At 37.5% G+C, this 11782-nt stretch overlaps 1 protein-coding gene across 1 annotated transcript in view; it reads left to right on the forward strand.

The window, feature by feature from the left end:
• Positions 1 to 4930: 4930 nt before the first annotated feature.
• Positions 4931 to 11782, forward strand: part of PAH (phenylalanine hydroxylase) — a 16639-nt gene continuing 9787 nt past the window's right edge. Inside the window, exon 1 of the mRNA XM_031552917.1 lies at positions 4931 to 5003. Coding sequence (XP_031408777.1) covers positions 4931 to 5003 — 73 coding nt within the window. The remainder of the gene's footprint in view (positions 5004 to 11782) is intronic.

An 11782-nucleotide genomic window follows, 5' to 3' on the forward strand; every position in this document is an offset into this window, starting at 1 on the left:
GAGAATTTCAGTAATAAGAGAACACTCTGGAAAAAAAAAGCAAAGAAGAGCCAGATAAAGGCTGATATTCAGTGAAGTTAGGGACTGCAGAACGAATAAGTTAACAAGAAAAGCTTATGGACCTTGATTCACCAAGGTAAACATGATTATCATCATTTCAATTTAATATAGTTTTTAGCTTTGTTTTCATTTCATTGCTTAGTTAAAATAAAAATCTCTATTTTATTATTTTACCCCTATTTTCTTTGAAGTATATCCACTTTCTACCATTTGGTCCATCTAGCCTTCAAGTTTCTTAGCCTTACGCATTTTGTATTTCCCATGTTTTTACCTTTCAAACACTTTATGTCTGCATTTCTAATTTGTATATGCCAGAAATCTCATTCAAGTGCAGATGTACAGTGGACAACAATGAAGCAGCAAAGAGCTAGTTACTAAGTTGTATTGTCAGATTCCACAGAGAGAAGTATGATGCTTGAACTTGAATACATTGTCTAGACAACAAATAGATACATGGCAGCACAGATTCATGGGCATAATACTGGAACTAATATTTAAATGTGATTGAAGAATCTCAAAATATCTAGTGATTTCTACTGAAATAATCAGGTAAAATTTAAATTGGAAGCAAGTTTCAAAGACTATAATTCTTATTCACATTTATCTTTTCCCAAGATTTCTGGAGCCAGAATTTTGACAGTATTTATTGATAATTTTCTGTCTGCAAAATGTTGTTACAATGATTGCTTTCCTTTGGATTCAGGCAGTAGATATTTGTTATGAGTGGGCCATAAACAGGGTTTTACTCGTAACAGTTTTGTGTATGTACTCAGCCTTGTAACATCTATGTGGTGCCAGGCTCTGCTACACGTGGTTCAGTGCTTGAGGTAAGTGGGGTGAGAGTGGGAGCTGTGATGGCTGAAGGCAGATTCCAGCATTTGCTTTTTTTTTAATCCTGGTTTTGTGGTGGTTTATTTTTCTTCCCACAAGATAAGGACTCAATAGAATTTCTTGCTGTTTTAAAACTTCCTAAGTGTTTTTTACAATGGTGATTTCCATTTTGTTCCGGGGAGTTTCTCACCATAACAAAATCTGTGGAAGAATGCTTCAGGCTCTCAGCATGCCCCTTGGTAGCCCTGTTCAGCAGGTAGGTGGGATAACTGAAAACTGGGACAGATTCCATGATGATTTTTCATGAAAGAAACAGGAGAAGGAATTCTGCAGACACCTCCTGCTGCTTACAGTGTTACTGTGCCACGTGAGCAGGAACTGGAGGTTATCAGAACTTCATTTTAAGCACCACTTTTGAAAAGGACAAAGGAAAATGTAGGAGTAGGACTTGATGATCCTTATAAGTCCCTTCCAACTTGGAATGTTCTATGATTCTTTGATTCTAATATCTACAAAATATAGATTAGAAAGAGAAAAAATGCACTGCAGTCTCCTACTCCACTGATGCTAATTCTAAGACAAAGTACTGGGGGAAAAAAAAAGGAATGGTTTCCAGATATAGCATAGTGAGATATGAATTCTGAACAGATGAATAAGTGAGCTATGAATTCTGTACAGATGAATAAGGGAATCTGAAGGACCATTTTCTGACTATACATCTCTGTGTGGAAAAAAATATATAAAAATAATTCAGGTCTATATTCTATTTTTGATAGTAATTTATTAAACTAGAAATCTCTAGGAGATCTTCAGATCAACCTCAACCAGAACATCAGCATGAAGTTGGATTCAAGTTGATCCACATGCATCCCATCCAACTCAGGATATTGTATGATTGTCTTTCATTCTTCCTTGCATCTTTCTGATAGAAACATTCCAAGTATTTGCCTACGTTTTTCCTGAACTGACTCTGAGGTGTTTTTTTTTTCTCATGAGATTAATGAATACATATTGGGAATTATTTGAATAAGACTAAATTCCTCTTCAATTTGAAGAGGTTGTGAGTACTGAATAGAGTGAAAGAAAGCATTAGCGGTGTAGAGTTACTGAAATACTGAGTGGATATAAATTGACGCTGCAGAATGCAGTGCAATGTAGAAATGCCTAAACTTGAAGGAAGTTAATTCAGGCACTGGAAACCATTTTTCTGTTGCAAGAAGGAGCACAAATCAGCCTCTGTTACTGTGCTGCTGAGCATGGTTCAATGTGGGCAGTCTGGTGGAAAGTATCAAAACGTGATAATCTATACAGCTGGCTCAGAAATTTTGAGTTCACATTTACTACCGAATAGGTAGCTTAGGCTATCCATCTCAACAGTTCCACTTTGTCCTTTGCCATCTCCTTGATAGCTGAAAAAGGAAACAAATGATACTATAACATCAGTTGCCAGGGCACCCTGACACTGATTATGAACTGTTGTGCTTCCTTGGGGAGATCCCTGCTGCAGGGACAAAGATGAAAGGTCCTAACGCCAAGAAAAGCCTGGTCCCATGGCTTTATGATGCGTTTTACATGGCACATTACACCTACTGACACGCAAAGGTGGCATCTGAATGACCACATTATTCTTAACATACAACAAAAAATAAACATGCTCTTGAGATCCAGTTTCCTTAGATTCATGCACACAATAGTCATTAACTGTAGTATTATTGCTATTATTGCTACACTGAAAATTATGTGAATAAACCTAAGGGAGAAAATTGGCTTGTAGAAGGCAAAATGGTTCCAGAAAGTTCTGAATATTTGAGAATAATAAATATTTGTACAGTGATGCTGATCAACACCGCTTTATGAGTTATATTAATAACATTGTGCCAGATTTCAGATATTATTCCTGTTATGGATGATGTAAAATTCAAGGGAACTTGATTACACATATTTTTTTCTCATTTAATAGCTGGAGAACTCTGCTTGAAGCTAGACTTCTAGTAAACACTGAGGAGGAAAAAATGAAAATGTCCATATTTAATATGTAAACTGCCCTTTTGAACCAACACCTCTTAATGTATCTTTATTATAACATGGCAATAAATGAGCACGAGGAGATTCAGCTGAATGCACATTTTTTTAATGTGGTTGTTCCAATGATTTCTAGACAGTGAAGACTCCTTCTTTTCTCACTGTTCAGGTGTATTGTGCTTTATCTGGTAAGATGATATCAGGCTTGGTACTGTTATGTTCATCACTCTCCAGTGCTGCAGTTTTTGTGCTTAGCAAAGAAGTGCAGTGACTCAAAGATTCAATTCCTTCCCAGCAGAAGAGACAGGCCACCTCTAATTCAATTATATTTCAGCATGATTTTCATTTATATTTGACTGTAAGTTTAATGGTCTGTGGTGTAGCGTTTACGAAGAACTCCAAAACATTTGCACCAAGACATATTACTTTCTTCTCTGCCACAAAGCCCAGAGTTTTCAGCAGAATGCCAGGATGTAAATAAGTGTAGACTTTGGCTTGCCTTGTTCAAAAGGATCACAATTCATTGCCTCAGAGAGAACAACTTAAAAGAAATCTAGTTGTTTTGAATGCTTCTGACAGAGAATTTATTCATGCTCTGAAACATCTCTTAATGTTTTTTTTTTTTTTTAAATTATGTTCTAACTCAGGGATACACTGACCTGGAGTACAGGAAAAGGAGGGCATACTTTGTTGATCTTGCCTATAATTACAGAGTGTAAGTATAAGGCTGCTGAAGACACGCTTCTCTTTCACTGTGTACTTTCAGATATCATCATGTGGAGGAAATACCAGAGACTTAATATTTTGTCAATGTATGTATGTGGCTATTTAATAGAAAACAGAATCTAGAAACAGAACATTTACCTTCATATAAAATAGACTTTTCTCACAACAGAGAAAATACATCTTAAGACAAAGTCATATGGTTGAATTTACATCTCACTGAGTGTCTTACCAGAGGTAATTCCTCCATATGGGTCTTTCTTTTCAACTTTGTGGTTTCTTTTAAGACAAGTTCCTAACCTGAAGCTGATCTTTTTCAAGAAATATTGAGGAACAATGTTTATAAAATTCCTTGGCAAGATTTTAGAATGTATTTTTGATAAAGAAAATGTACTATTTTTATTATTTATTTGTCAAAAGTCTATGCCCATGCAGATTAAAATTCCCAACTAAATTTTCCCTAAGTGGAACAATGCTATCAAGACTACAGTCTTTTCTAACAGGAAGACAAAAAAGGCTAAAAAACTCTTGTGTCTCTTATGTATGAATGAAAGTGTTACTGTCTTCCTGCATAAAACTTCATTAGAATCACACTGCTTTCTGAGGGAGATAACTACGTGGCTAGAACAGGTTGTGGATTATCAGTCTCATGAAGTCCAAGAAATGGTAAAATTTCCCAAGTTATAATTCTATTTGACTATAGTTTTCTCAGTGCCACTACATGCTATACATAGTCCATCATAAAACATCACATAAGTATAGAATTAACTGATTCAGAGCTATTGGAGCAAGGAAGACCAGGCCATCTATCTGAGGAATTAGTGGCAACCATCACTGTGTGCCTGGGCATCTCTGTGCTGATGAGTTTGGTGATGATATTGTGATGATCATGTCCTCCAGAGACTGATCATGCAGACACACAGTGTGTGATGATTGCAAGATTGCATTCAGCAGAGGTAAAGTTAAGCTGGAATGCCTCTTTTTTCTTCTGTCAAGCAGAACATGACTCTTTCTTAACACATCCCTCTGTTTTCTCCCCAGATTTAATAGAGGAGAAAATACATACATAAGAATCTACCTAGACAAATAAGTGATTAATTATATACTATTTGCTATTTCAATATTAATTACAGCAAACATTCATTGTTCAGGCAAAGAAAGAAATTTGTGAAGTTGAATTTGAATCTTGCTTTAGAAGCATGCATTACTTCCTCTCTTTACAGTGGGGATCCTTTGCCTCACATCGAGTACACAGAGCAGGAGACTGCAACTTGGTGAGTTTGTCACTTATGCTATGACTCCTGCATCATCCCGCTACAGTGCTAGGAAAGACTGGCAGTGTGAGGCAGTGAATCCATCTGAAGTGGGTAACAGATTTTACTCAATAGTGTACACTTCAGACTTTACTCAAATAACAGATTTTACTCAATAGTGTACACTTCAGATTTTACTCAATAGTGAAGTATTTTCTTTTGGTCATTTGTTTTACAGAAAGCCATTCTCAGAGCTAAAATTGAGTATTCACTTTCTAGAGCAAAATGCATTTTCCTGATCATCTCCCTGCTAGACCATTACATCAAGATATCAGAAGACACAAATCATCTGGAGCCTACAGTAGAATATCTTAAACTTGGGAAAGGTGCCACGTGCACATAATAATCTTTGTTCAGTTTGCAGTTTAAATGGAAAGACAGCCCAAAGGTGGGGAAAAAGAAGAATGCTGGGGATCTGAAAAAGTGGGAGTTTAAGTAATTTGCTCAAATTATATAGGAATTTTTTATCAATGTCAGGTAGTAAATACATATACTAGATGTCTCATTCCAGGACCTCAACCAAAGGGCCTTTCCATCTTTTTTCAGTGATTATTTTATTTTAAATAAGATTTACCATGCCATAGAAAGCTAAAAGGGTGTTGCCCATCATCACATAGAAAACTTGAATCCAACTCAGCCAGGCAGTCATATTATTATTAAGCTCAATAGGTTTTTATAAAATCTTTCAGTTGTCAAAGATTGGTGGCTAGCGTCATGTTCATAATTGCTACCACTAGCCAGCAATCTTGACATGGTATATTGTTTGTGAAACTCATATTTAAGAAAATTTAATTTTGTGGTTGTTTTTTTTTTGTTTGTTTGTTTGTTTGTTTTTTCCCCAAACTCTGTCATTCCAGTTCTCCATCTGGAATTAGTCATTAGTCCTAGTGTGATAACAGAATAGACCTTTACAGAAGTATCTGCCTATTTCCTCAAAAAGCAAGCCCCAGCAACCTAGGTTGTCTTGTCTTGTGAAACTGTTTCCAAAATTAGACCTCCCGATGGTTCTCACAGCTCCCCAGGGCTGTGACCTGACATCAGGTAACAATGGAACAACAAAATGTAATTGAGAACAATGCAATCAAATGGGAAATTTGTAGCACAGACTACATTCTTCTGAAGAGAATTTTCTCTGAAGAGTTGCTGGATGCCTTCAGTTTGTAGCAACATGGTTATAAAGATGAAAACTAATCAAGTGCAGAAATATGACTTTCAGAAAAAAGAGGGTGCAGATTAGCTGAGTTTCTGTTTTTAAGCAGCAGGCTGTGGAAGGCCCTGAAACTGAGTAATCATACAAGACCTCTTGTGGGCATAAGGTATGACAAGAAAAAGGGAGAATCTAGGACAAAATTACGGGGGTATACCTGTCACATCTTCATAAAAAACTAAACAGTACCACTTTTTATCCAAATCAATAAGGAAATTTATGTAAAACATGGATATTGTCTTTCTCTTCCCATCTCTGGACCAGACCTTCAGGTATCAGCTTAGTGGCTCTTTGTGGAGACAAGTGATGCAGAAAACAATGTGATTATTTTAGAAATAGAAAGGATGGAGTACAGTAATTTTTTAATACTACTTCAGTTTTCTAAAAGATGATCCATGATTGAGGGTCCTTTACAATCAAACTAGCACCTCCGTATGATGAGGCATCACATCTATTTGAGATGCTACGCTAGGGCAAGCTAAACTGCCCTCTGGAGGTGCCTGCTACTCTCTTTTGACTTTTGAGGGAACTTAAATGATTTCCTTAGTGGTACTTAGAGAGAATGGATGCTTGACTTAGGACAATTCATCACTGCTCTCTGAGTCTCTCTGTGTTTCTGTGGTAGTCAATGTTTGGACAAACAGTAGAGTGATACTTTGATAAAAGGGACCATATGTGCAGCAGTGTAAACAGTTCTGCCCTCTCTAAACTCCAGTCCAGGGTGGAACTGTGTGCTAGTTCAGATCCTATGCAATCCCACTGAAGTCAGAAGTTGTCTCGGGGGAATAAGCTAAGGCAACATTTGAATTCTAGTTATTCTCACTTTTTCCTCATTCTTCCATGGAAATGGCCCAATCTCCCGCAGCTTTTGCAATACTGACAGCAGTCACTGTTTCCCTCTGTTCTTTTATTTTTATTCCTCCTAAGTGTTGAGATTTTTGTTGTGTTTTTTTTGTTTGTTTGTTTTTTTGTTTTCTCCTTCCCCCTTCATTCTGATCCATTACTCCCACACTGTGTAAGATATCCATATAAATGGACAGAGACATTACAGGGACTGGCTATCACCTCCATAGCAACAATAGCATCACACATACACAAAAAAACAACAATACAAAAACAACAAAGATCATTTTCCATAGCCAGTATTTCCAAGAATGATCTCAATTTTCATAAAACAAGGTTTATAAAAATTGTTAACACCCTAGGGCTATGTCTGAGCAAAAATAACCATTTCTATAATTTTTTTCTTTTTTTCCATCCTGTTACTACTTGTTAGTTTTATACCAGTTTTTAGACTGTCAACTATGCTCGAGGGTTATGCTGTGGGTACTTAATCAATGAGGTGGGACACACTACACAGCTCTTGCTTTCCAGGAGAGAAGTCTACAGGAAGCTGAGAAGCCTCTACCCTACTCATGCCTGTACAGAATACCTGGATGCTTTCCAACAGCTGGAGAAACACTGTGGCTACCAAGAAGACAACATACCTCAACTTCAGGATGTGTCCAGATTTCTAAAAGGCCAGTCATTTTTAACCATGACTTGTTCTATGGTTTCCTGGATATTTGGTTGTAGCTGGAAAGCTGCATGGAGGAGAAGGATCTGGGAGTGTTAGCTAACTACCAGCTAAACATGAGCCAGCAGTATGCCCAGGTGGCCAAAGAGGCCAATGGCATTCTGGCTCATGTCAGAAATAGTGTAGTCAACAGGATGAGGGAGATGATCATCCCTCTGTACTCAGCACTGGAGAGGACACACCGTCAGTACTATGTTCAGTTTTGGGTCCCTTGTGGCAAGAAAAACAATGAGGCCCTGAACTATGTCCAGAGAAAGGAAAAGGAACTGTATAGAGTCTGGAGCACAAGGATACGAGGAGCAGCTGAGGTTGTTCAGTCTAGAGAAGAGGAGGCTCAGGGGAGACCTTATCACTCTCTACAGAGACCTGAAAGCAGGTTGTGGCGAGGTGGGAATCAGCCTCTTCTTCCAGGTAACAATGATGGAACAAGAGGGAATAGCCTTAAGTTGCATCAGAGGAGGCTCCAGTTGAATATTAGGAACAGTTTCTTCTCAGAAAGTGTGGTGCTGCACTGGCACAGGCTGCCCAAGGAGGTGGTGGAGTCACTGAATCTGGAGGTTTCTAAGAAAAGTGTGAATGTGGCATATTAGGGACACAGTTAGCAGGCATGATGGTTGGTGCTGATGGGCATGAATGGGCTGATGGTGGGACTTGATGATCTTAGAAGAAAGAGAGCCTGCAGTACTATTATTAAGACACAGGATGAATACATTCTTTTGTCCAATGAGATATGTCAGTCAGCTGATTTACCACTGCTATCAAAAATTAACTAAAGAAAGGTTGTCTTTGAAACCTCCCTGTTCATCCTGAGTGACAAGCAGATGTGCCAGAGAGTGTAGGACAGCTGCTCAGTATGCCAAAACAAATAAAAACTTAGGCTTAACTTTACATCAATTCCATTTAAATCTAGTACTCAAGGAATAAAGTGACCATGCAACAGTAGATGAAGATAGTTAAGCTTTCTGTGCCTGAATATGTTTCTAAGACACTGCCAATTTTAGTAAAGTTAAATTATCTGATGATAAATACATTATTGCACTTTTAGTGTAAGAGAGTGGAGGGTTATGAATTGAATCTCTCATGAACATGCCGGAACCATCACAACCAGCTGTAGGAATTTTCATGTCTATTATGTATTCTCTTCTGTATTTTCTCACTTATTTTTCCTCTATTCAGCTATCTATTTCTTCCCTAGGCTTACAAATATTTTTCTCATGAAGTAGTTTATCTCATCTTGTTTCATTGCACAGTAGTAGACAGCAGAGAGCTACAGAAATCATGATTACCACGGATATTCAATACTCTGTAACTGAATCAGCTGACTACAAAGTGAAAGAGTTTAGGACAACATAATATCCTGTCATGCACTATTTCTCTTGCTCATGTTGTTGATAGGATTTGACTGCATGGAGTCTGGACCTGTTCAGTTATTTTGTAGGCTCTCGTTCTAAAATTTCTCCATGCTTTGCAAAAAACAAAAAAACAAAAAACAAAAAACAAAAACAAAAAACAAACAAACAAAAAACCAAACCAAACCAAAACAAAGAAAAACAGTAAAAATGGTCATTCTAAAAATTCTTCTAGTAAAATTTGAGATAATATTCACAGGGAGTTTAAGCTTAACTACTTCAAAAAGAGCATGGCTAGTGTAAGCTGACTGTCCAAATTACTCATCTGACTGGAAATGAGAACCAGGCATGTCAGAGGCATTTTATTCCATCCTGCCATGGGTGTCCAAGGAAAATGGAAAGAATGACTCTCTGGAGTGCTGGTCCTACTTTCCTTAACATGTAGATAAAATCTACTGTTCAGCCTTAAGACATTATGAAACATTAAGCAGAGACAGAACAGAGTTGGTAGAATGTATTATGTTTACAGATAAAGACATTTAAGAGTCAGTAAGATACTTTGGATGCTTGGAGGCTTTGAACTGATATTCTCTTTATTTTTAATGACTAATACGATTGTTTCACTACTCAGAAAATTTTTAGGATTGCATTAAGATTGACATTATTGCAAGATTTCTTTGCAACAAATTCTGTCTGAGTCAGACGCATCTGTAATACTTGTAACAGCTATGTTAGAGACAACCTTGTGCCGATCATCCACTGGGTGAAGGATATGATTTATAAGGAGTTATTCTTATTTATTATTAATTTGGTTGGCTTTTACCAATATTTTTTGGGAATGCCAAAATTTTTGCTCATGCACCTCATGAATCAACAGCTTAGGCTCTTTCCTGTGCTATGGATGTGCAGTGTTCCACAAACCAAACCTTAGCTAACCCCTAGGCCATTAGGTCTCCCAAAGTTCCTTGGCATACTATGGAGGAATTTCACTCACTACACCCTGTGTAAAGATGCATCGTGCTGTTCGTCCTGTCACTGATGAGCTCTGGTTGAGCTCTGAACTCTTCCAGTTTGGACACGAATCCCAGCACATATCTTTATTGAACAGTGCCTGTAATGACTGGACTATTCTTTAGCACATGTGATGATAAGCCTTTGTCTAATAAACTATGGAGATGCAGAGGAAGGGAGGAATATCCTGGATAGAAAATTATCATGTTATAGCCAGCCTAGAAAGCCAGATGAAATTCCATCTTGTCTTTTACACAGCAGTGCTGTGAACACTGCCAAGCAATTCCTTTTCAATTTAATATAAGTAGAACTACAAGATCTGTCTAGTGTTACCTACTCTGGTAATGAGGTTGGTTTATACACAAATGGACCCTACATCATGAGTATTTCATGATTACTTAAAATGAATTTAAAGGATTAACCAGGTGACAGATTAACACAGTAAGTTTTTTTCTAAAGGATTAATTAGACGAACCTAGGTACTTCTTTCCTTCTAGGAAAGATGTTTGGATTTAGACATTCATTGTCATCCGCAGCTGGAAGAAATTATAGCCAGTGAACTGGCTCAGGCAAGCTCACACTACAATGTGCAGTACTGTATGCACAAATTTTTCTAGGCCAAGATTTAAGCCTTACGGATCACTTTAGGTCAACTGCTCAAGATCTTCTCTTCATCTGTTTTTGACTCCAGAGACCTTTGGGCAGCAAGTCCAATCAGTCAAGCCTCCAGTTCTCTACTGATTGCTGGTTTTATTGTGCAGTGATGAAATGAAAGTTCAGATTTTGCAGATAATACCTTCAGCAGATAACTTTTTCCTATGGCTTTGGTAGGCAACTTGCCAAGCCTGTTCCATCAACAGACTGTCTGATTCACTGGCCTATTTTTAAAAAAGAATCCCAGGGAACACAAGCTTTAATTTTCATTTCCTTTCAGCTTCTCCAACGTGGATTCTAAAACAATATGAATTTCCCTAGACCTTCTCATAGTCTTCCAAAATTGATTTACTTTAAAGCTTAGCACTGGTCTGATATATTTTTCAGATGGTTCAGACTCAGAATTTAGCCCCCAAATTACCAGATCTGAGCTTTTCATGTTCTTCCTGATTAGCCCAGTATGGTATCAGCAATAAGGGAGTCCCCTTGTTGTTTCAGCTCTTGGTCAATCCATATGGAGACACAGCTGATACTCTGTCTATTCCCCATAACACCCTGCGTTCCTAATGGAGAAGGGAAGAGAACAGGAAGATTTTTGCAACTACTTTCAGTTCCCTGGTTAATTCTGATACCTTTGGTCAGCTTGTAGCTAGACATAATCTCCATAGATTTTTTTTTTTTCTGTTGTTCAGCTTTTTTGCCTTTTTGTACTCATTACTTTGAATTTGGGCAAGCAATAGAAGATGAACATGGTAAACTCTAACTACTTCCTCATACTGTCAGGTAGAAGCATTCTTTCTGTTCTGCTTATTTGTCCTGAATAATTTCACATCCTTTGCCACTTCTATTTCTTCCAATAAGGCTTGTTTTCTCTCTTTCTCTTTCTCTTTCTCTTTCTCTTTCTCTTTCTCTTTCTCTTTCTCTTTCTCTTTCTCCTCTTTCTCTTTCTCTCTGTCTCTTTTTGTCTCTTTGTCTCTCTTTTTCTCTCTTTTTCTCTCTCTTCTCTCTCTTCTTCCTTTTTTTCTTCTTTCCTTTT

This window comes from Meleagris gallopavo, chromosome 1 (assembly GCF_000146605.3).
Source record: "Meleagris gallopavo isolate NT-WF06-2002-E0010 breed Aviagen turkey brand Nicholas breeding stock chromosome 1, Turkey_5.1, whole genome shotgun sequence".
NCBI lineage: Eukaryota > Metazoa > Chordata > Aves > Galliformes > Phasianidae > Meleagris > Meleagris gallopavo.